At 60.3% G+C, this 24656-nt stretch overlaps 1 protein-coding gene and 1 long non-coding RNA gene across 11 annotated transcripts in view; one reads left to right on the top strand and one right to left on the bottom strand.

Annotated features, from left to right (window-relative positions):
• Nucleotides 1-49: 49 nt before the first annotated feature.
• RPTOR (regulatory associated protein of MTOR complex 1) overlaps nt 50-24656 on the bottom strand; it is a 319152-nt gene continuing 294545 nt past the window's right edge. For 7 of the 9 annotated variants that reach the window (XM_073236061.1, XM_073236058.1, XM_073236056.1 and 4 more), the window contains 9 exons: nt 22683-22830; nt 21141-21265; nt 19243-19347; nt 5623-5729; nt 4024-4151; nt 3430-3516; nt 2534-2650; nt 2110-2239; nt 50-1700 (listed from right to left, as the gene is read on the bottom strand). In XM_073236061.1, coding sequence (XP_073092162.1) covers nt 1632-1700; nt 2110-2239; nt 2534-2650; nt 3430-3516; nt 4024-4151; nt 5623-5729; nt 19243-19347; nt 21141-21265; nt 22683-22830 — 1016 coding nt within the window. In that variant the 3' untranslated portion in view covers nt 50-1631. Of the gene's footprint in view, nt 1701-2109; nt 2240-2533; nt 2651-3429; nt 3517-4023; nt 4152-5622; nt 5730-16036; nt 18464-19242; nt 19348-21140; nt 21266-22682; nt 22831-24656 lie in introns of those variants that run through there. The other 2 variants (XM_073236057.1, XM_073236062.1) reach the window with 2 other exon arrangements.
• On the top strand, nt 15730-18749 carry LOC108398123 (uncharacterized). Of its 2 annotated transcripts, none has more exons than XR_005055692.2 (3): nt 15730-15867; nt 18283-18484; nt 18566-18749. It is a non-coding gene; the product is annotated as an uncharacterized lncRNA (long non-coding RNA). The 2 variants fall into 2 exon arrangements; XR_001853328.3 differs by lacking the exon at nt 15730-15867 and adding an exon at nt 15953-16043.

Genomic DNA, 24656 nt, shown 5'->3' with positions numbered 1-24656 from the left:
CATGAGGCCTGTGCTGGTTCCTAAAACAAAGCTGTTGGACAGTCAGCTCCGCATTTGTGTAATTTATTAACAGCTCGTCTGTCATTGTTCCTGCTTTCACATCACAATCCCGTGTTGCCTTGTCTTTTTCAATTATTATTTTGTAAAATAAATAGATATAAGTGAATCTTTAGGCCGTGCTCTCTCGAGCCTCAGTCAACCTCATGATTGGATCTTCGCATCGGATCTGTGAAGACACAGCCTCGTTGCGGGCTGGTCTCAAAGCAAACGGAATCGCACATGAACTTAGAGCATGGAGTGAGTCACTCCGCGAGTCAGCTGGGTGTGGGTCGGACGCTCTTAGTGCCTGGGTGGGGTTCAGCTTCAGGAAGATTCTGGCGTCCGCCTGGCCCGCAGGGCGGGGCCGGCAGGCGGCTGGGGGAGCCAGGCTCTCCGTGGCCTTCCTGGCCCCAGCCACCTGCTCACCCAGAACGGTGGGGCTGGAATCTGGCCCAGGGTCCTCCTGGCTGGGGGCACGGACGTCCCGTGCATCTACCCATGCAGATTCCTGCCTGTTGGCCAGGCCGCGCCCCCTGTGGCCATGCATGGGATGGGGCGCCACCTGCAGCGTGGGGTCCGCTCTCCCACAGCCCTCTGCCCAGCCCGTTGTCAGGAGAACCAGGTAAGCAGCTCACTCAGTTACCTGAATAGTCCTGATTCCCAAGGAAAATGAAAAATGCTTTTTAAAATATCATAATTGTGGTTGTGTTTTGTTTCCCAAGAGGCCTGTCTGTGCTGGCTCAGCACGCTCTGCAGCCCCTCCTGGGGCCGGCCTATTCCGGCCCCCCCCCCCGCCGCACACTGGCACATACTGATGCCCAACATCGCTAAAGCCACCGCCAGGAACTCTCCTGTGTCGCTCATGAGACCCAAACGTGAGCTGCACAGTGTGTGGGGCACAGGGCTGGACATGGCCAAGGTTACCCACAGGTGCTTTCGGGCTCACCTGCTCTCCACATGGCACACGTGTGACGCATGTGCAAGCACAGGCGGGGAGGCCATGGGGCACACCAGTGTGCGCTCCACTGTACGGGAACGGGGGAGGCTGTGGGGCTGCGGAGGAGCCCTGTGGAGAGTGAGCCCTGTGGCCACAGGCAGCGGCCAGACAGCCACAGGCCAGCCTCACCTGCCCAAAGCCCCAGGCCCCGGCTGGTAGTGGATCTGGGGTAAGAGGGGCCGACGCTCGAATCCAAAGTCGTGCCGTGGGGGGCGGGCAAGCCGTGGTTTGGCGGCACGGGTGCCCAGTTGCCTCCTTCCCCACGAGCCGGCTGCACCTCCACGTGGTCCGGTGGCTCCGTCTCGGAGCTTCTATGGAGCTAATGCTTGGATCACTGGGGAAATAAAAGGAGTGTTTCCCCCTTTTAAGGACCTCAGGAGAAAAAGACGGTGGGAGGGGCACTGGGACTATGTCCTCCGGCCCCGAAGCTGTGTCTCAGCAGAGAAGCAACTGTCACACCCGGGACCCTTGGAGCTCCTGCCCTGGCTCCTGGGCGGGACAGCGCAGACAGACAGACAGATGGCGGGGCGTCCTCGGGCCCTGGGCAGCGTGGCGGGCCCACTATGTACACGGTGGCGGTGGTCTGGGGTGCCCGCTATCTGACGCGCTTCTCCACAGAGTACACGGAGATGTAGTAGTCGTTGCTCCCCACGGCCAGGTGCGGCTGCGGGCGAGAGGGCTGGTGAGTGGCGGAGCCGCGGCCCGGAGCTCCCGCCCCTGCTGGGCAGGTGGGCAGCGGCTCCCCGCAGAGCTGGCACTCCGGTCCACCCCAGAACTCGATGCTACCCATGGTTCCCTGGTTTTCTCCCTCCGTGATTGGGTCCCGGGGAGCCGAATGCCCTGTGGAGGCCCTGCCGCAGAAGGCAGGCTGGCCAAATCCACATTTAAAATGCACCAGCCCACAGCCACCTAGGCTGCTGTGCTTAAATTAAGGACAGGGAGGACATGTACGTGTCCCACACACCTAGGGTCTCTCCAGTGGTAGCCTTTGGGGTGGAGGTTGGGAGAGGCCCCGGACCAGCCCTACCCTGGGGGCCACTACCCTGCACCCACGCCCAGCCCAGCAGACAGACCCAGTGCGGGTGGAAGGCCAGGCAGCTGATGGCGCCGACCCGCTGGCCCATGAAGCCATCATAGTATTTGATGCTGTTGACGAGCTCGCCGCTGCCGCTGTAGATGGCCGTGAACTGGTTCATGGAGCCACTGTGGGCAGGGGGTGGCTGTTAGCTCCTACTCCCTTGGGGAGCGGCGGGGTGATCAGCACAGGTCCCAGACTCAGGGGCCACCCAGCCTTGTCAGCCTGGAGGCCAGGCAAGTGACCAGCAGCAAAGGGCCCCACAGGCTGCAGTGGACTGCTCCAGCCTGCTCCCCACTCGGGCATGGGGTGGTGCCTGCTGCCTACCCGGTGCCCGAGCTGACTGTGGGCCCTCTGGGATACTCGGGGCAGGGGAGGCCCCTCATTTCTTTCTGGGGGTGGAGAGGACGGTTGGCACCTACCATGCGATGAGGTTGGCCTGGGGATGGATGTCGAGGGCCGTGAGCCCCTTCACGATCTGAAGGACGTTCACAGACTCGGGCATGCGAGGGTCAAAGAAGCGCACATCCCCATTGACACTGCCGAGGGGGAGTCACGGTGATGCTGGGCCGCACAGCACAAGGCCGAGGCTGCCTGGACCTTCAGAGTGCCAGGGAGGCCCCTGGCAGGGTATGAGCCCACCCCACAGATGCCAGCAACCTGAGGCTGAGAGGGCCCTGCCACGAGGCCATGAAGCCTGCAGTGGGGATGTGACTTAGCGGTTTGATTCCCAGTCTCGAGACTAGATTTCTGCAGCTGGCGATGCAGGTCAGGAGGGGAGGGGAGGGGAGGCCTGGGAGCTGCTGCCACCCCCAAAGGCCATTCCTGCTGCCCTCGGTCTCTGATGGGACTTGTTCTAAGAGTGATGTTCTATTTTCATATTACGAACAAAGGAAGGAGCGTCTCTGACGGAATGGCGGCTTGTGACAGTAAATCAGGGTTGCTGTCCCTTTAATGGGCAAATAAACCCTTGCTGCTCTCAGCACGGATGTACCAGGAGCAGAGATGGATTTATGAGCAAGCGAAAGCTCCACACGGGTTCTCCAGAGCAACACGCCCGGCAGAGGCCACTGCCCGCCTCCGCCACAGAGGCCCTGAGATTGCCGGCCTACCCCTGCCCATCACTGCAGGCAGCACTCCGGCAGGAGGACCCGTGTGTCTGTCCCTGGCCTTGTGCTGGCCTGTCCCAGAACAGAAGTTAATTACTGCCCTGAAATGCTATCATTTGTCAGCTGTTTAAATACCAAGACATATTTTAAATGGAGGGAAAATAATGTTTTTACAGCAAAATGTCTCATAAATATCCTGAGCTCATTACCTCACACTCATGATGTGGCCCTCGGGGTGCTTCTGGAGGTAGGCCTTGACCACCCAGGCTGTGTGCTCCCGGTAGGTCATGACGCGGCTGCAGGGGAGAAGGTGGGGTCACGCTCTGCCTTTACCAGCTGTGGGGCCTCAGGCAGGAGACTGCTGCCTGGCCCTCGGCTCACCTGCCCACACAGGGGACAGCACCTGCCCCCCCGGCCCCACCCAGCCCTTGGCCTCTGGGCTGAGATGTGGGGCCCGGAGCAGCCGGGCACGCTTGTTGCTCAGCACGGTACAGTGCCCGTGCGTGCTCTCTGCCACCGGCTCTCCCGGTTCACCTGCACAGCCAGGCAGGCTGGGGTGACAGCCTGGGGGCGTTCAGGTGCCGTGCCAGGACCCCGAGCTGCTGGCTCCCCACTTGCCAGCCATGGGCATGTTCCAAACGGCACATCCATGGCTGTGGGGGAGCCACACTCGTCTACAAGCCATGGGAATGGGACCTGGGCGCCCAGCAGGCTTTGAGGAGCTCACTCCTGCCGGTCAGGGCAACCACTGCCATCTGCAGGGTGCCCGTGCCTGGTGCTGGGCGGCTGTGTGGCTCAGTTACCATTCGCTGAGCGCCATCCTTCTGTCGTAGACGCGGATGGAGCCATCGCCCAGGCCAGCCACGATGAGGGAGCGGTGGGAGTCACAGGACAGGCTGGTCACGCAGCTGTCAGCACCCGTGGGGATATCCTAGGGCCAGACACAGAGACTAGTGAGGCCTTGTGGTGCCGGGCCACCAACAGCTGCTGGGGGCCGGTGGAGCCCCAGCAGCGAGTCCTTCACCCTGGTGGGGCCTGGGGCACCGAGCCAGGCCCATGTCCCGAGTGACGGCTGGAAGGCAGGGCCTGTGGTCCCGGGCCACGGCCAGCAAAGTCCGGGGTCACGACTGCCCTTCCGCACGAGGTCACCTTGCGGTTCCCTTTGTCCTAAGGAGGAAAAGCAGTCCCGGCGGGGAATCCACTCTGGCTCGTCCTTAAAGGCCCCAGTCAGCTCAGGAAGGGGTCTAGGAGGTTCTGCCGCCTGGGAAGCAGGCCCTCGCCTCGGCTCCTGGTGCTGGTAAATGCTGGAGAAGGGCAGGAGTGAGGGGTGCTCCTCGGGAAAGGGCAGGAGACAAAACGGGCCACGAGGGAGGGTGCTTCCCACAGAGGGTGGCTGCCCTTGGGCCGCCCGCGGAGGTGGGCCAGCACACATGGAGACTGCAGTCGGGCCATTTACAAGGGGCCTCAGCCACACCTCTGGGAACACTGCTGCTCAGGGGGTGGGCAGGGCCAGGGGTGAGACCCCAGGCCAGACCAAGGTGCTTCTGGGACAAGAAGCTGCTGGCAGTTGCTGATGCCCAGAGAAGTGACCCGTGCATCAGGGCGTCCGGCTTGCAGGGAGGGCTGTGTGGCCACTGGCCTGTTTCCCAGAAAGGAGTGTGATGTGAGTCCACCGCACTTGCTGGACGCCGGATGGACAGAGCAGTAGTGACGGAGCAGCAGCCCCATGTCTGCTCCCCAAGCCGTGACCTTTTGGCTCCGTGGGGGAGCACAGGCCTGCCCCTCCGTCTGACCCAGGACATGGCGAGAGGTGCAGGGCAGGATGGCAGGTGGCCTCAGTCTCCTACCAGGCAGCTCTCCCTAGGACCCTGGGAGCCTGGAGCAGAGGGCGCAGTGCCAGCATGGCCTCCTGCAGCATCTGCAGCCCCAGCGCCAAACACAGTCAGCCAAGTTCAGTTTCCAGCCGACAAGCCCTTGGCCCTCTCTCTGTTGACCTTCCAGGGTGCTTGAGGCGAAGCCAGTTATTCCCTCTCTTATTAAAACAATAAAAGATGCTTTAAGAAGCATGCAGCCAAATAATCCCTCTGATATGTTTCACCCTCCCGCCTTCTGGCGTCCTCTAATTTGCACGGATACAATGTGAGTGGAAGTGATTAGGGTCAGCAGGGGCCTAGTCACGCCACAACGCGGGGCCCAAGTGTCCCGGTGAGCATGCATCCAGAGGCAGTCTGTTTCTAAAGGCTGCGCGAGTCTGTGCCGCTGCTTCAGACGCGGCTTCCTGCCCGAGCTGGAGGGGATCAGGCACAGTTGTGCTCAGTGACCTTCCTGGGTTCCCCAGGACGAGTGCAGGGCCTGCGGGGTGGCAGAGCTGGGAGGGCGGGCGGCCCACAGGGGCGGGTTACCTGCACTTTCATCTCCCGGTCTGTGTCCCAGATCCGGACGATCCGCACGTCCCCCGAGCTCATGAGGAGTCCCGTCTCCTGCTCCCAGTCCACCACCATCCCGGCTCCTGGGGACACAGATGGACATGGCGTCACCTTAGGAGCCATACAGTACTCAGCTGGCGCCACGGAGCACCACCGCATCCACACCGTCGGGGACCCTGGGCTGGCTCCCGGCACACCCCAGTCCGGGGCCGGCCAACAAGTCAGGGCCTTCCCCAGATCCCTGCTGTACCCGGGCATCTGCTGGAGGGAGAGTTCGACCCTGGGACTGTTTGTCCCAGACACCCGCCTTCTAGAACACAGCACAGTGGGCAGCCCTGGAGACTTCGCATAGGGTCAGGGGCAGGGAGGTGTGAGTTCCTTGGGGCCGTGTCCCAGCTCAGGCCTGCAGCTCTGCAGCTGCCACCTCACAGAGCAGGGGGCTGAGCCCAGATGGCGGGGCGAGAGAGACAAGGGCCGCCCTCCCCGCGCTGGGACCGGACGAGGAAGCAGGTGACCGCAGCGTTCCTGAAGGCAGCACTAAGATCTCACCAGAGGGACTCTGTTTAATAAGGTTTACTTTTAAAAGGTTTCATCATAAATATTTTAATCATACAGAAAGAACAGTGTCCCTGAATAAACCTGCAGATGGAGGGCGTCCTCCTACTCCAGCCCCCGCGCGCCCCCCACAGGAGCATGGTCCCCAGACCTCGAGCACGCCCGAAACATTCCAAACTACGTCACTGATTATAAATGGGACATATTTTCTAGCGACTTGCACTTTTCCTTTGATCTTGAGGATTTATCTGACCCAACAGATAGATCTGGTTCATTTCAGCCTCTGCGTAACAGTACATTTGGGATGGAACCGGTTACCTTAGCTACTCCCTGACTGGGAACGGCACCACATCCGACATTTCCGGGTGTCCTCGTGCGCAGGCGAGACGGAAGCACCTCCATGAGAGCCTCACCTGCAGCCTGCGGACAGGGGCAGCTTCCCCAGTCCTCACCGACACACGTCTGGGCTTCCCACGCCCAGTGCACATGCTCTCATGCTCTCGGACCCTGTGGGTGGCAAATGCCCTCTCCTGCCTGTCGCTTCCAAGGCGACGGGCCCTTCTGCTGAGGTGTCTGCCGCCTGCCTCTGCACCGCACCAGCTGCGGCTTCTGCCTGTGGCTTCTTTCTACTTTCTTTGGGCGTCTGTTCTCCTGGCTCCGTGGGTTGGACGTGGAAACATTCACCTGCTCTTCTCCACTCTTCCTCTTAAGTCTATGGACTTCCCTCCAAGTCCCCGCTCTTCTTTCGAACCTCAGACGGACGGCGTACATGCTACTTGAGGTCTCTGACTGTGTGTCTAACTGGTATAACCGGACCCTGGTCCTGTACCACCCCCATCACCGATGACAGCCTCCTCCGCCAGCCGCAGCTCTGCCCAGGCGGCGTGGGGGCAAGCCCTGGAATCCTGATCACCCCCGCCTCTCGCCCCACTCTGATACACGCCAGGCCTCAGGGCAGTTCAGCGCCGGCCGGGGCCACCGACCTGCTCCCATGACCCTGGCACCTCCCAGCAGGGCCCCGGCTGCCACACGGCCCGAGCTCAACACAGCCAACAGTGGGGTCCTTCCAGACACAGCCCATTCCCCTGAACTGGCAGCAGGCCCCACTGTGCCCTGAGTCCTGACTGTGGTGGACGTGCACCGCGAGGCCATCACACTGCCAGCACTGGCAGGACACTGTGGCTCCTGCCGCCGTGGCATGGCGCCTGCCTGACCTGCTGCTCTCTCCTCTACCCCAGACCATATGAGCCCATGCTCATGCCTTATTGCTATCACGTCTGCCCACGAGTAAGCTCCACACAAGGGGGAGGACAGTCTTCACCTCTGGAGTGCAGTCTCCCTGCCGTGATGCGTCTGACCCCAGGCAGGAAGAAATACCCAACACGCCAGAAAGGCATCTGCTATGGTGACGAGGCTGCAGGCCTTTCAGCCTGGCCACTAGGCGGGAGAGGTGCCCTCTGGAGGACAGGGGAGGCATGTGGCCTCTGTCCTTCTGCCAGAGAGCCATGGGCAGAGCCCAGCCCCAAACACTCTGCTTTCCCTCTGCCTGATACGCCTGGCGTTCAGTTGTGTAAGGGGCTGGAGGACACGCTGCCCACTCAGCGGGGCTTGGGGGCAGCCCCAGGTCACTGGGGAGGCCACTGCCTGAGGCTCCTGGCACGTCCATTTGGGAGGCTGGCTCCACTGGCACAGCCTGCCTGGGGGGCGCACAGGGCTACCTGCCAGGTGTCTGCTTCCCACAGGCTAGGAGACAAGAGCCCCAGGCCCCACTCTTGGGGCGATGCAGGGACAGCGTGGTGCAGCGGTGGAGTGCCCACATTCCGCCCCATTTAGGAAAGAATTGGCGGGCACAGGGTAAGCTTTGGGGGCTTGAGAACATTCAGGGCCCGCTGAGGTGCTGGCTGCACATTGTGAGCCCACTAAATGTGCCTGAATTGGACACCTGAAAATGGTCAGTTTAATATTTGTGAAATTTACCTCAATAATAACAATTAAAAGAGACAAACATAGAAGAGAGGTGAGAACCCCCTGCCCTGCTGAGTGTCTGCTCTCCTGACCAGAAGCCTGCCTGCATGGACCCCAGAAGCAGGGCCCCCGGCCTGGACGGAGCTGATTCTGGGACACAGTCCTCCTGGCTACTCTGGGGACACCGGGACGGAACCGACAGGAGGGAAAGCAGGGACAGGGTAAGGGGGGCCTTCAGGCTGCGACTGTCTACACGCCGAGCACGGCCACAGGGCGGTGACACCCCCGGCGCGCACACTTCATGCTCAGTCTAAGGAGACACGTCTGATCCAGGGCAGAAGAGAAAGCAGGGGAGGCCGTCCGGGCTTCCAAGGCGGCTCCTCTGCCAGGCGCCCATTCCTGCGAGGAGGAGAGCAGCTCTGAAGTTCTACTGTTTTTAGATCCCTGTTTTATTAGTTTTGAAGCAATTGGTAAACAAAGATAGTTAAGAATGGAGAGCATAATTTCTATCTCTGGCCCTTTAGCTGTTTACTTTAGTTAACTGCTCCTCTGAATTTAACCTTTTGGAGTAAAAAACCCAAACTGACACACTCACATACTAATGAGTCGAACACTAGCTGAGGACTTCCTGGGGCGGCCCCAGGACCTGTGTGAGTGCTCACCGCCGGCCCTCAGTGTCGCTCAGAGCCGCCACGATCCCTCCCTCGGGAACCAGCTCAGAGACCTGGAGTGGCCCTGGGCAGCCCCCACTGACTCCAGGTGCCCTCAGGTTGCAGCGGAAGTGCCCACATGGTGGCCTACTAAGCTGGTACCCCAGGAACTGTAACCCCACGGCCGGGTTAGGGAGTGAAATGGACCCCCGCACACACATCACCCGTCTGTGACCCCCCTGCAGTCTCTGTGGGGCCCTTGATAACAGTGCAGGGATGGCCCACGGAGCAGTTGGATAGGCTGAGCATAAGTCAGTCACACAGGATGACACTTATGTCTGCCTGTCCACTCAAGAGGAAAACATGCCCTCACTCAGCAACCCTCTCCAGGTCCTTGGGATGAGCGAGTGGGCAGACACTGCCGGTAACACGCTGTGAATACAGCATGTCGACGGGATAGAAGACGGGGTCAGGAAGGTGGACCCAGCAGTGTCCACACACGTGAGCAAAGCTCGCCGAGTCAGACAGCCCGGTTCCTCCAGGAGCAAGTCCTGTGGCTGAGCGGGTTCATCGGACATGCACTCAGTCTGCATGGTCCCTGGGACCGCTGCAGCGGGGGCCCACGGCAAGGAGACAGGCTGCCACCGTCCCCACGTGGGCAGGACACAGCCGTGCTGAAGAACAGCCACCTCAAGCCTAAGCAACAGCCCCCCCAGAGCGCGAAGGGCGTTGGGGGGCAGTCTGAGCCATCAGTCCACGGGACCCTCCCTGAGGAGCTGCCGGGCCCCACGGCTAAACCGACGACTGCTCAGATCTTCCTTCTCTGACATTTAGATGGTCTGGGATTCGCCTGCTTGTCATCCCGCTTGTGGGATGGAGCTTCGAATGTAGCCGGCCTTCGCCCCGCTCATCAGGGGCTGGGGGAAGCCCTAGGTCACGGTGTGGGGACCCCAGTTCTGCCCACTCCTGTCTCAGATCAGGGCCAGGACGAACACCACAGATTGGGTTGTCTGCAATGACTGCAACTTCAAGAAACATTCTTTATAAAACTTGTAAAACTAAAAGCAATTCGTTTTGTATAGACTCTGCATGGGGTTTAAAAAAAGCAGATTCACAAATCAGAAAGTGTTGCAGTCAGACCAGACGCCCGGACTTGGGGTGGGGCGAGGAGCCGGCTGGGGGCCGTGTCCCAGCGGCGGGGGGCGTCCCGGTGGCAGGCCGACAGCACCGCACCCAGCCTCTCCCGGTGCCAGAGCTCAGAGCCGAAGGCCCTATAGCCCCTCCCGAAAACAGGCATGGGCACCACTCCGCACAGGCCCAGGGCCACTGCCGGGGGCTGCGTCCACAGGGTGGGCGGCCTGTGTGGTCAGCCTTCACAGTCTCCTTTGTGCTGGGCGTCTGCCCCACGGGGCTACAGGAGCACGTGATGTAATGTGCGCGGCACAGATCGCAGGAACACAGCACCCGTGTCTGGGCCCCACACTCTGAGCCATGGGGACAAGCCAGGACAGTCGGAGGACACAGGGACTCGAGCAGCCCTAGACCCACGCTGCACTGTGCCATGCCCGGGGGAGTGGGTTGGCTTCGAGGTCTGGAAGGCCTGCCAGCGCTGCCGTGCGGAGTGTGGAGGGCAGCTTCCTTGGTGATGCGTTTCCAGCAAAATGCTTCAGAGCCGGCCCACCAGGACTGGACCCTCCCGAGTGACCCTGCTCTAGCTCAACTGCCTCTGTCAAGACTCTCTCACATGCAGTCACCTTGGGAGGCCACAAAGCCCGCACACCATGCCTCAGCGTCTGCGTCCGGACCAGTGGCTCTGGGAGGTCCCTCACGGTGGTGGCGATGAAGACCATGTGAGCTCTCGGCCCCTGTCCGATTCCAGATTCTAGGATGCTGAGCAACTTCGGGTTTAGGCTAGTTCCGAGGCATGCCATGAAGGCCTGTGCGCCACACCGGGGAGAGCAGGGCCCGGGTGGGCAGAGGTGGGGCCACAGCACCCTGCTGCTCATGGTTCCAAGATGCAGGCTCTGTACACAGCTGTAGTGAAGTCCGGGCCCCCCACACTCAAGTCTGGTGACACCCTGAAAGGCAGCGAGAGCCACGTGCCACGACCTGAGCAGCACGGCACGGAGGGGCGGCCCCAGACACGGAGCTCCCGCTGCCGAGTCAAGGCCCTCCTCCAAGCTGATCTGAAGCCAGGCGCCTGCAGGCCTGTCCCAGAACCGACGGCCGTAGCCCCCGTCTCCATGCAGGACGCTTCCTTCTGGAGCCCAGGGGCCCTGGACAGCCTGCAGGGTGTGTCCCTCTGAGTCAGGGACCGTGGGTGTAGTCAGAGCAGGGTGGGGGCCTCCGGAAACAGCAAGGCAGGATATTTGCAGTCAGAGCAATGTACCTACATGCAAGGAAACCCCCTACCAAAGCTCTGTGTTGAACATTAAGCTCTGGAGCCTTTCCTCCGTGAGATCAGTCACCGTTCCCCAGATAAACGAAAGGAGCCTATGCTCTCATTATGCTGAGTGTTTGTGATCATGCGTGCTAGGTGCTGTCTTTCCTCCTTCAGATCTGATGAGGTGATTTGCAATCTGGGCAATTAATAATGGCAAGCAGGCCCGGCCATAAACAACACAGTAAGAGGCAGGAAGGATTCCATCTTAAAAGTAAGATTGCATTTTAATACCCAGAAAGTTAAAAAGTAAGATTCTTCACTCACTCTTTAGCAAACAGACAATACCTCAGCCCACCTTGGGGGCTGGGCAGGCGGTCTTGCTGGATATGCTACCAGACCAAGATGCTGGTATCTCGGGGAGAAATCAGAGCAGTAAATTTCTTGTATTAAGTTAATTTTAAATATTCAGGGACCACTTAACAAGTCCACACCCTTGAGCCTCTTATCTCGTTCCCCCAAATCCTCAACTGCCTATAAAACCCCTAGACAGCGCACAGCTTCGGGCTCTCGTTCCCTCCTGCTGTGAGCCAGGAGCTCTGTCCTCTCATTTTCTCTCTCAATAAAAGCCCCTCCCTGGCTCGCCTACCTTGGGTGTTTGCTAAGTTCATTCTTCGACTCCACAAACAAGAACCCAGGCATCACTTCCATCCTATTTTTGGTCGCAGACCTAAGGCTCCGATTGGTTTAGAAATTTTCAAAAAAGCGGGTAAGAAGAAAGAGCCAGGCAGAGAGTTAGGACCACAGCCGGAGTCCACCAGTTTCTCCCCGAAGCCATGCTGCTTCTGACGCGCACCAGGGAAACAAAGAACTACACGACAACTCAGTTGTTTCCTCTTTTAAACAAAACTGGCCGCTGAGATGCGCTCAATGGCTGGCAAATGGCCTGACCTTCCAGTGCCCCAGGGTCCTTCCTGAGTGTCGGCCAGAGGGCCCAGGGCCCCAGCCTACAATGCTTCCCTGTCCCGGGGAAGCCACACCGCACCTGGGGAAGGCGATTCAACACCAAGAGAAGGCAGCTGCCCAGCCTGACAGGACGCCTCGCCTGGAGGGGACACAGCCCGGGTCCAGGCCAGCCAGGTGAGTACTGTGGGGTTTTCCACATGGCCAGAGATGCTGTATTTCCACATTGCTGGGAAAAAGGGGCATTAACATATAGTCAGAGCAGCCTCTGTGGTAGGTTTTGGTTGAAAATGAAGACCAAGAGAACAGGAATACGGTTTGGGAGCTTTGTGGTAGGAGCCATCTCATCTAAGATGGCCTCCTGTCTGAGGGTGGTAATCCCAGATCACTGTGAAACTTGTTGGGATAAAAGCGGTGACCCGCCCTACCCCCTCCCACCCCGCGTCCACACCAGCCCCCCCGGACAGCCCCCTCTAGCTCTCCGCGGGTCTGGAACCCTGACGGCCCCCTCCTGCCCACAGGAACACAGCCACTGGCGCTCCCTGAGGCCTTTCCTGACCCAGCCCTGCCTGACTCCCAGATGCAGTGGGAGGACGGGGTCTGCCTCATCATGAAGATAAAAAGGTGACACCCTCTTTCTAGACGTGATGAATACAAGAAACAAAATTGATGGCTGTGGTTTAAGTAAAGCTCATAAAATAAGACTGTGGTGGCCTTGAAGGCCAGTGGAGGCTCCCACTCACTTCATCCCTGTGGAGAGCTGACTGACCTCTGCAGAACCTCTCCCCTTCCCACCTGCCCCCCGCTAGTCTCCCTGGCCCTTCTGGTTGGTGTCACCTGGAGAGCTGACTGACCTCTGCAGAACCTCTCCCCTTCCCACCTGCCCCCCGCTAGTCTCCCTGGCCCTTCTGGTTGGTGTCACCTGGAGGACCAGGCAGGGTGCTCTGGGATCCCCTCTGGCACAGGGCCACCCTGCCGGCTCCCTCCCCTGCCCTGTCCCCCCTGGTGCCGTCAAGACCTGGTGACCATGCTCTCTGTCCTGTGTTTAACGGAAACCTACTGCATGTGACAAGCACTGGCTGTGTCGACAGCTGTTCCCAGGGTCTGAAGGCTGAGGCCCCATCCCAGCCTGGCCGGCCGCAATGCCACCGAGACTGAGACCACAGCCCATCCACATGTGACGGCCGATTTCACTACCGGGGTAGGGGAGTGCTGGGCGCTGCCCCCAGGACACATATTCCAGATCCCACCTGGCTATATTCTGGAAACTAAACCTGGCCAAAGAGGGAACGTCTTCCTTAGTTAGACACATGGAGCAGAGATGGCTGTGGGATAGGAAACTGGAATATGCACGTCGAGACCAGGCAGCATCCCAGGCCCTGCGGCGGACAGTGAAAAAGAAAAGTGCCTATGAGTCTCGGCGTCCACACTCGGCCACCAGGCTCAGGGCCACTCACACCGACGCTGGCTCAAAGGGCTGTCACCCAGAACTGACGGACATGACCCCACGCCCCCGGGGTGCAGATGCAGAGCCTCCACTTGGGGTCAGGCCTCCCTTGGGGCCCTGTGAACACCTCCTGGACATCGAACAGTTTAGAACCTTGGGGCTGGCAACAGAAAACTGGGCTTGAGAAACCCTGCTCCTCAGGAGCAGGTGATTTCACATAAACTTCTGTTTCTCACCTGGAAATAGGCCAAGAACACTTGGCAGCCGCTCTAAGGCCCGGAGGAGACAGGGCGGGACCGCGCCCTATCGGTTGGGCTGCGCGGTGTGGGCACCCACGTGGGAAGCCTCCTCTTGAGAGGAGGGGGTGGTGCGCTCTGTGCCCCGCCAGTGGGAGCCCCTGCGGATCTCCCTATTTCTGCCTCCAGCACTGAGGGGCGTCCTTCCTGCCAGCTGCTGCCAGCTTCAGATTCTAGGCCTGCCTGATTTCTGCAGGAAACCACACCACACCCCGGCACCCGCTCGTGAGCAGCACAGGCTGGCGGGGCAGCTCCGGAGGTGCTGGGCTCCCAGGCGCTCCTGGCTGACGAGGCCCTTTGGTCCCCGTGGCTCCCAGTGAGCGCACAAGTATTAACACCAACCAAAGGCCAAGACAGGTCAGTGTTCATACCACACGCCGGGCTCTTGGCTCCGTGTGGCAGAACCCCTGGCACTGGCCTGTCACCGGGTGGAAGGAGCTGGCCTGGGAAACCCCCTGCTCACATCCCACCAACCAGGCGCCTCCCCAGGCTCCCACCACGGAAGGCGGGCCCCGGCCCTGCCGTTGGGTTTGCAGAGACAGTGACCGTCAGTCCTGGGAAGCGCCCAGGCCCTTTCTGCAGAAGGCCGTGGGAAGTGCTTGCCCTGCTGCTGGCTGCACAGCCGTGTCCCATCCGCTTGGCTCTGCCCCTGGGCTTCGGAGTGGACACAAAGGCAGTCTCGAGTTTCCTCCTGTGTTTCCCCTTCAGTTTGGACTTTACTGAAGAGTCTTTATAAAAAACTACAACGCGGGTCCTTAAGGTCTGCGGAACGGCACGTTTCCCACCTGGGGACACGGCTCCTCCTCCGGTTCCGACCACAGAGGGCCCACCAGGCCAGGTCCTCCTGCAGGGCACCAGGGCGGCAAGGCCCAGCCCCATGCAGAGGCTGTGCCCGCTGCACCTTGATTTGTGAATCAAAGGCCTAGAGTGATGTTTGCTGCCCGACTTGGGAAGCTCCTCTCCTTACAATTCACCTAAACAGTGAAAGAAAGTGAAGAAATCACGAATTTTACTTTTGCTGACCAGCATCCGAGGGCAGTTGCACGTGCTGTTTTGGTAATAACCAAACTTACATATGGAGCTTTCAGAAGGAAACAGATGCTGCAAGAATTTGCATGAAGTTCTGAAAAAGATTCCTTATTGGAAGTTCGGGTGGGAAAACAGTGCTCCATCTGAACGACCTCTCTGAGCTGTGAGCCACCCTTCCTGGCGCATGTGGCCTGCAGAGCTGGGCTGCCTGCTGGGATGGGAATCTGTGGGCGTCCCTGTCCAGCAGATGTAATGGGGACCGTCTCCCATGCCTAGGCTGGTGTGAAGGAGCCGGGCAGAGCGCTGGAACGCCCCACGCAGTCCGGGCCCGAGGGTACAGTGGCGCAGAGAATGCACGACTTGGAGCCAGCCGGCCCTGAGCCTCTCTCCCTCTCCCTCTCCCTGGGAGGAGGAGGTGCAGGCGGCGCGCCCACAGGCCTCGGGGCCAAGGGAGATGCCTCTGTGTTTTTCTCTAAGATCATCCCCACAGCCTCACACGGCCAAGTGCTGGTGATCCTTCCGTATGGGAGGGGTGAGCGGCTGGAGCAAGGAGACCAAACCAGGGCCCGGAGCCTCTGCGGGCCCACAGAGCGCCGCAGGCGCGAGAACGCATGTCCCCGGGCAGAGGAGGGGGCTGAGCTCCTGCCCGGCCCTGTGGTCGCAGGTAAGAGACAGGGACTCACCTCCCTGCTCACTGCAGTCAAGACAGACGGAGACCCTGCGGTCCAGACCCGCGAGGAAACGGATCGCGGGCTTGGTGCAAATGGCGGCCGGCCAGGCAAAGCAAACCCTGCTCAAGTCAGACATCACGCAGGGTCAGAACACCCAGGCAGAAGGGAATGGGAGCGAGGCAGGTGGCCACGGCGCACTTCCATTCACAGAAAAAGGGTCGCCTCACTGGACAGCCTGCTGACCTTGGCAAAATTTACCTGACAGGTGAGAAAACCCAATTACCAGGGTTTCTGGCCCCAAGAGCAGCCTCTCTCTAGAGGGGAAATGGGGAGGTGCGGCACACTGAGAAGCATGACCCAGCCTGGCAGCGGGGCTCCCCACCCACGAAGGCACAGAGGTGAAGTCCGCCACGGCTGGGCAAGGGGGCCGTGGACAGGGAGGTGAGTGGCCGAGGCACCTGTGGTTAGTGCAGGCGCTGCGTCAGAGGGAGGGGCAGAGGGGCGGGCGGTGCGGGCCAGGCTCCTCTCCAGCTCTGAGAGCTGCCATCAGCTCTGCTCCACAGGGCCCTGCATCAGTGGGCGTGGGGGCTGCCTGCACCTGGGTCGGGCTGGCCGGCCCACTCAGTGTGGCTGCACTAGGCTGCCAGGGGTGTGCTCGCCAGGGCTTGCCTTCAGTCTGGCTGACTGTGGGCAGGAGGGTAGTGTGCACGGCAGGTACTTGACAACGATGGAGGCCCTGCATGGAAATCTCCAGACTTCTGAAGGGCGGAATGGGGCTCCTGCAGGAGACATCCTCTTCAGTCACATACAGCGGAATCCAGGTCTCTGCGAGTGGATCCCGGCTGGGCAGGGCTCAGGACGAAAGACTTCACAGGCAGCACTTTCTAACTGCTTCAAAGGGCTCCCCTCTGTCCCAGCCCTCCAAGTCCTCTGGGTCTGACTGCGCCCTCCTTCAGTTGCCTGGCACACGGTGTGCATGGCGAGCCCTTCCTGACCTCTGTAGGGAGGCCCAGGTTGGCTGGGCTGCACGGTGTGCAGGTCGCTGTGTCAGGTCCTCGGCTGTGGTGGAGGTGGAGAGGACCACAGCCAGCCCCCAGACAGCATGCCTCCTCCCAGCAGACGGCTGGCTGGCAGCTATTACTCGTGGGCTGGTGGGTGGAGAAGCAGCTTCCAACACTGGAGGTGATCTGGAGGAGCCGGGTGGGCTGCTGCCCCCGCCCGAGCTCTGAGGGCACTGCCTTCTGCTGCAGGGGCACTCCGGGATGAGCCCGGGTGGACGTGCTCCGGGCGGCATCCACTCCACTCCCAGTCTCTGACTGTCCTGCTTAAGGCCAGAGCTGCCTCCCAGGAGGGTCGGGGGCTGATGGGCAGAAGCAACGAGAAGGTGGTGTAGGGGTCAGAGTCCCAGCAGACCTGCCCCCAACTGCTGAGCTTCAGATCCTGAAACTGTAGTTGTAGTCGAGTTGTCTCTGATCCTGCTGAGGCCGCGGGGCAGGAGGGCGCGAGCCAGTGAGGCGGCAGGAGCACCGGGTTCCTCCCGGGACCTCGTGCACACCAGCCCGTCCTGTCCTGATCCTTAGAGCAGCTGGTCTCCCAGGCTCCAGCCTCTTCCATCTTTCCAACCTCCCAGAAGGACGAGAAAATAATGCTGAGCCACTGAAGCCTGGTCGCAAGGCAGAGGATGCAACCTAAGAAACTGCGTGGCAGCTCAGGACAGCGCAGGGTGACCCCCCAGAACCCTTCACCCTCACCTGCCAGCCCCCTTGCCAGCTCTGTGTCTCTGGGGGAGATTTCTGAAAACCCAGGAGAGGGGCAGAGGGTCCAGAGGGGAGGGACCAGTAGGAAACGTAGGTCTACACTGGTGGAAGCTATTCTCAAGTCAGGGCTGCAGTGGACACCTGAGACCAGGAGCGGCTCTCCACATTCCAGGGGATGTCTGGGCCTCTAAGGGACTGGATGCCATGCAGGGGCAAGACCCAAAGCATGCCTCTGCTATGTGCCAGTCCCCTCACCCCTGCTTCCAGACCTCTAGCCATCAGCTCACACCTGCATGCCATCCTCCAGGCCTCCCTCACCTCACCTGAAGCATGGGGCACTGGTATTATGGGTAACACTGTTCCTCAGGCCCCCAAAACACATACACGCACAGCATTTGGGGGCGGACAGGTGGGCATTGGTAAGATCAATAAACCTAACACCCGTGTATCTACAGAGCCACTGGGGGCTGCCGGCCTCCCACGCCCTGGCGTGGCCGTGAGCCTGACTCTGCTCTCCGCAGTGCTTGCGTTGCCCACGCACGGGTCTCTACCGCCCGCAAGGAGTGGCTGGCGGGAGAGCTGGCAGGGGCGTCGCCTGCAGAGACAGAGGCAGGAAGCCAGTGTCCTGAGGGGACAGCCCTCCAGCATGTGTCCTGCAGTGGCCCCGAGAACGTGCCCCCGACAGAGCTGCCAGCAGCGGAGGGGAGGGGGCTGATGGGTAGATTTTTGCTCGAATGTGGGAGCAAGTAGTACAAAGATGAAGGCACCCTGTGACTGCAGCCATGTCACCCACACAGGCACACGACCTGGTCCAGAGAGGCCCAGGTGGTGTAAACTGGCAATGCTGGGGGTTGGGGTGGGTGAATATGGTTGGCTATTTTTCCTAATAAAAATTAAAAACATGGCTGCATTTTCAAAAACAGTATACAAGGAGCTCTCTGCCCTGGAGCAGTCTGTGCTGCGTTGGGGCAGCCCCCCGCCCATGCGAGGCCACCTCCGAGGGGCGCAGGATGAAGGAGAGAAGGAGCCATAGACAACCGGCTGTGAGGAGCATGGCCACGTGATGACAGGACCCAGGAAGGGAAGGAGCGCAGGCAGGGCCACCTGGGAAGGGACGGGACACAGGTGAGGAAAAGGTGCACAACGATGCAGAAATCCCAGGTTAGCAGAGGAGCAGAGGGTAAGCCGCCTTTATTGTCATTTCAGCAGCACCAGTGGCTTTGGGACCACACTGAAGGGAGACAGTTCCAGCTGTGGGGTGGCTGTAGAAATCAGCTGGACAGCCTGGCCCCTGCAGCCTGTGGTAGGTGCCACGGAACACAGTCAGCCTGCGAGTACAGAGCTTGGAGACCATGCAGCTCTGGCAGGTGCATGGGCACAGGGGTGTTGCCCCAGCCACAAAGCGGCGGTTGTGCCCACCTGACAGCAGTGTGCGTGCTGTGCCTGGCTGGACGCTGCAGCCATTGAGATGCCCTCTGTCAGCCCAGGGCAGGCCGGGTGAGTACACATGGCCTCCACCCATGTACAAGATGCCCCTGGCATGCCTCCGTGCACTCATCACAAGGGAACTGATCTGAGCACAAAGAGCGCAGGACCAGGCCTGCATGCAGGACAGCTTCTCTGAGCAACATGTGCTTCAAGCCAAGGAAGAGGGCCAGGGGCGGGTGCCCCATGGCCGGGTGCCTGCTCAGGCAGGGCAGGGGCCAGCTGGGCTCCCTCCTGCAGAGCCCAGCCTCTGGGAAGAAGGACTTCATGGTGTTTGGAGGAAGCTGGGTGGTTTATGACTTGGCGAATGTGGAGATGGCCTGTGGAGCCACCACGGGGGGACATGGACGGTGGGCCCCCGTAGCTAAGGGACCTTCTCTGCCCCTGGGGGGACCCACCTCGAGTTGTTGGCAGCATGTCTGAGAGCCCCTGCCAAGCAGTCACCATTTCTGGATTCTTCTCCAAATCAGCAAAATTCTTCCAGACCCTGATGGCGCCATCATCTTGGGGAGAGAAGAGGACATTAAAACCCAGGCCCGCCTGTTCTGGGCGGAAGAGCCGACCCAGAGGAGGCGCTGTGAGAGGCCTGCTCAGGTCTTGCGCTTGGTGGCCTGATGCCAGAGGGATGGTTTTCTGGGCGCCTGCTTCCTAGCTGTGCCCTGACCTACGGGGGGCACTTGGGAAAGCCATGGCGAGGGGAGGGGGTGTTGGCTGCTCCCAGGCCGCTCCAATTTCCTGAGACTTCCCTGCAGGGACTCACTGTGTGCAGAGAAGAAAAGTCACTCTCCCTGAGCAACAAAGCCCCTGGGGTCTTTCCGCCCACACCCATGACCCCTGCGCTCCAACACCCGTGGGCCTTGCCTCTGCCACGTGACCTCACCCGCAGGCTCTCGGGCCGGGACACACTCAGTGTGGGGCATGTGGGCCTGTGCTCTGGCAGAGCTGCGGTGAGCTGCAGGTGCCCTGCACTTCCTTGCTTCCTTTCCCGACGTTGGGGGTCCTGAACTCCACTTTCTGGCCTCATTAGCCCTGCACACATGGCCCCCAGGGGATGACTTCAAGCCTTGCGCTGCTCGCAGCCCTGTTGTCACCTGCCCTTGAGGGTGACCACTTCTTGTGCAACAGAGAGAGGGCCAGGCCCCTCCCTGAGCCGAGGTCCTGCCCTCCGCCCGTCTGCCTGACCCCTTCCACAGTGAGCTTCCTGTGCCACAGAACTCAGGCTCCTGTGCCGCTTCTGCACTGGGACCCAACTTGTGAGGACCCTTGGTCCCTCTGTGGCGCCCCTGATGCCCAGGGGAGCACCCTCTCCTCCTCGTGGGCTCAGAGCAGCTCACTGGAACCTGTGCTAAGACCTCTGCTGAGCCTTCCCGACATCCTGCACCACAGCTCTGGCCATCTGCCTCTCCGCCCTGACGCCTGCTGTGGAGGACACTGATTTGGACCACGGCGTGACTTCACTGGGCCCTGAGGTGGCAGTGCACGGGGAGTGGCCGCCGGCAGGACCTCTCCCCATGGGCTCACACTTCGCAGCAGGCCCAGGAACACTTTAAAAGAAGAAAGAGGTTGTGTTGTGGGTGTAACCAGCTCAGCTGTCTCAATGGCTCAGAAGCCCAGAATGAGGGCAGGCCAGGCGAGGACCAGAACAAAGACCTGGCCAGGAGCAGGCAGGCCAGGACCAGGGCCCAGTAGGTCAGGATCAGAACAGGCGCCAGGCCAGCAGCAGGCCGCACTGGGGCCGCACAGGAAGTGGGCCGGGGTGTCCAGCTCAGTGCCTGCGCTCAGTGCTCCCTTTCTCCTCCCGCCTCCCCCACCACATGTCTGTCACCTCAGAAGGAAGTGTTGCAGGCGCAGCGGTGACTTCTCACCAGGAAGCAGTGGGTCACACTCTCAAATGTGAAGGAGGTGGCAGCTGGCTGAGGGCAGCTGACCTGGGAAACTACTGTCCGAGTGAGGTGAAGTGACATTTTGGACCTGTCGCTGAAGGGACCACAGGTGGCCTGCAGGGAAGGGGCTCTGCCCCGAGGAGGCCAGAGTGGGGAGGGGTGGGCGCAGCAATGGCAGGGCCTGCACCCTGGTCCTTTGTGTCCTGAGACCTGCGGCCTTGCCTCCATCGGCGTCACAGACACAGCAGGACACCGACTGGCAGCAGTCACTCTGCTCACCCCGCCTTGGGGGTGAAGCCCTTCCCCACAGAAAGCCCCCACCTCCCTTATGATGGCCCTCGTTACAAGAAGAAATGATCAGGGTCAAAGGAGCCCGCGGCAACCGGGGCTGGTCCCCACACAGAGCCACTCACCTGTGGCCGTGAGCAGAAGCGAGCGGTCCTGGCCGTTCAGATACTCCATGGCGGTGACCCTGGTGTAGCGAGGGTTCCCATTGTGGAAGTAATCCAGCTTCTCGCCCTTCTCCCAGTCCCAGAAACTTCAGGGGACAGAGAGGAATCAGGCCAGTCATCAGGGAAATGCAAGTGAAAGCCACAAGTAGGCACCCCCACCCCCAGCTGGGGCGGCCACTCCCCAGCACAGAGGACACGTGCTGGTAACATGTGGAGACAATGAGCCCTCGCGTGCGGCAGCGGTGCTGAGCCTGCGCAGCCACGTGTTAGACGGCGTGGAGGTTCCTCGGGGCGACCCGGGGCCCCGCCTCTGGGTGTCCACTTAACAGGTATCTGTGCACCCATGTTCCCAGCCACATTATTTACACAGACAACAGGCGGAGACAAGTTGTACCAATCTCTCCTGGTGGATACTAAGCAACCAAACAAGGTGACTTGTTCTTATAATTTGTTATTAAGAATATATGTTTGTGTACAGATTCTTTAATAAAAATATTTCTATTTTGAAAGGAACAGTTAACAAATATAAACATACTATAGCCTGCGGTAAATCAGAATCTGAGGTAAAATTAGTATCAAGTATGTTACTCAATGGCAGATATCAAAAGATTCAATTATGCCAGTCATTTACTTTATTTCCTGTTCTAACAAAATCAAACCCAACAAATAATCAAGGTGGACTTTACTTCGTTTTGTTTTGCCTTCCTTTAAGCTGTGTCAGAAGTGAACATATTTTTTAAAAACTGGAAAGTTAAAACCTGACCATACTAATACAGTGAAAAAAGAAAGCTGCCAACTACCCCAATGTCTATGGATAGGTGAGTGGATGCAGGCGTGGTCCACGCTCAGCGGTGATGGAGAGGGGAGTCCCGGCACCTGCTTCCAGGCAGAGGGGCCTTGGGGACACGGCGCTCAGTGGAGTCGGCCCCGCAGCAGGGGACAGAGCCCGCAGGACTCCACTTGGGGGGGTCCCTGGAGGAGCCACGTTTGCAGCCACTGTGGGACGGGACGTGCAGGGGCTGGGGGAGGGTGGGGGCCAGTGCTCCACGGGCACAGAGATGCCTTTTTACGGCGTGAAGCTCCGGAGACGGATGGTGTGGGGGGCTGCGCAGCGTGTGAGGGTGCCTGATGCCAGTGCGCCCCACACTCAAGCGATCAAGGTGAATTTTGTGCCGTGCATTTTGCCACAGTAAAGAGAAGCGGAGGGAGGTGAGCAGGGGGCGCTCTCCCCACTCGGCACGCGTGCCGGCGGTCCACTCGGGGTCCCGGTGCGGGCGCACGTGCCTCTGCGGGGGTGGCAGGAGCCAGGCCCCCCGCGTTCTCTGCGCGCCTGTCTGTGCTCAGTGGGAAAGGCCTTCCTCCCCGCCCCCCACCTGGACAGGCGGCAGGACTTCAGGGGGCGGGGCAACGTGGGGGCGTGTCCCCGCCTCCAACAGCCGGGACCTTCCCGGCCTCACGTGGAGGGTGGGACGTGACAAAAGAACGCGTGCAGCAAACTGTTACCCGGATGAAATGCAAGTCCTCACGGCCACGCACCAGATGCTGTCTTTATCCGCCACGGCCACACACGGCGTGAAGGGGTGAAACTTGACCACGGAGGGGACGCCGGGGTTCCTGTTCAGAAAGATCTGGTCGTCCAGCCTTGTGATGCCTGCCCAAGGGAAAAGGAGGGGTCTTAACTCACAGTAACCACGGACGGCGGGGTTCCCCGAGGCCAGCCCATGCCTCCTGCCTGCAGATGGGGAGGCAGGGGAAATAGTAGGAAGGCAGGGGTAGGAGTGAGGCCTGGCTCCCTGGCCACAGGGGTCCGGCCTGTGCGTGGCCCCTACAGCTCCAGCACACACTGGACACATGGCACGTCTCAGTCATGCCTGCCGACTCGTGTGGTGACAGCATGAGTGATGTTCGGGCTGGTGCAGCCTGCTGAGGGCGTTACGAAGGCCTATGGCTGCTGTTCATGCTTCGGGGCAGCCATCGCTGTTCGCAATGCAGCTGAAGTCTTGGGGGGGCTCCGTCAGTCTAGGTGACGGCCATGAAATCACAGGATGACAGATGATCACACACTGCAGAGGTGGATGTGATTTACTCACCAGGCCCCACAGGCTGGCACCAGGAAGCTTTGAAAGTTTGTTTTAGAAGGACAATTAAGAGGCTGAAAACGCAGAGAGCATCGAGATGGGTCGAGGCACATTTTGGTGAGTAATAGGGGGCTGATTTGGAGCACCCATGTGCACGGGACCCTATTCCCTGCAAGGTCACAGAGGGAGGGGGGACCAGCCCCCCACGCCTGTGGCCGTGGGCAGCAGGCCAGGCTCTTGCAGACCCGGGTGGGCAGTTCGGAGACCACATGCTGCCACTCAGCTGGCCAGTGCAAGTTCTGTCCTGGGTGGCATTCACCACCTCCTGGCTGAGCGGGGTCAGCTGCTGTCCCCAGTGATTTCAGTCCTTCACGTCCTGTTACAACAGCAGACACTGAAACCCACGGGGTGAGGACGCAGGACCTAACAGAGGCCCTGCAAGCGTCACTCTGTCACCCTTGTGAGGCCTCGCCCTGAGTTACACATCCCTCGGGGCAGCCAAGGTGGCGAGCCCGACTCTGACCACTGAAGGGTGCAGGGGACAGACCCACAGGCTCTTAAGTCAGTGATGCATATGTGCAAACGGCGAGCATGACGGCCGAGGTCACAGCTGCTAGGTGGTGGCTGCAAGGGCAGGAACTGAAGCCCATGTGAACATGCCCGTTGCCCGTCTTCTGGGCCCGCGTTCGGTGCCTGTGCTCCACCTACAGCCTGACTGCCTCGGGCGTTTGCATCCCCCCACACACAGCTGGCTCAAATAAAGGCAAAACCTCACGTGGATCGATTCTGAGCTTCTGGTGATCCACGGGTGGAGGCCTGCTTCACGCTTGGTTCCTGGTGCCAAGCCCATGTGCCTTGGCTTTCCAGACTGCGATCTCATTTGCTGACCTTTCCAGCGCTTTCGGAGTTCTCCTAGTGTGCCTTTGACAAGTCCGTCTCTTCCCCCAACCCCGCCGCTAAGACAGGAAAAGAAAGCACCTGATTCTGCTTTACAAACACATGCTTTTGTTTCTGTCCAGAAAATCTGGCTGCTCCCTGGACGCCTGGCTCTGTGTCAGCCCCTGCTTAGTACTGAGCAGAGGTGCCGCCCAGAACATGGCTCTCACCATTGGGGCTGGTTTGCCTTCAGAGGTCTAGCCTGGGGGTGGCAAGGGGGGGGTGGCAGGCTTGGCCCCAGGCCTCTCAAAGGCACAGGGAAGCCAGTCTGTCCTGCTGTCCCAGCCAAGAGCCCCAGGGTCCTGAAGGACTGCAAACCTCCAAGAAAACAGCCTCTCGATGCTGAAATGCCCAGAGCCCCCATCAGGCCGGGAGGCTCTGTGCTGTCCTGCAGAGCTTCGCAGGAGGCTCGGTGGCCTCCAAGCCACCCATCCGAGCAGTGACTGCCAGGCCGGCAGGTGAA

The sequence above is a fragment of the Manis javanica genome, chromosome 4 (assembly GCF_040802235.1).
Source record: "Manis javanica isolate MJ-LG chromosome 4, MJ_LKY, whole genome shotgun sequence".
NCBI lineage: Eukaryota > Metazoa > Chordata > Mammalia > Pholidota > Manidae > Manis > Manis javanica.
Note: the sequence above shows the minus strand (reverse complement) of the source record. Positions and strands in the feature narration are given on the sequence as shown.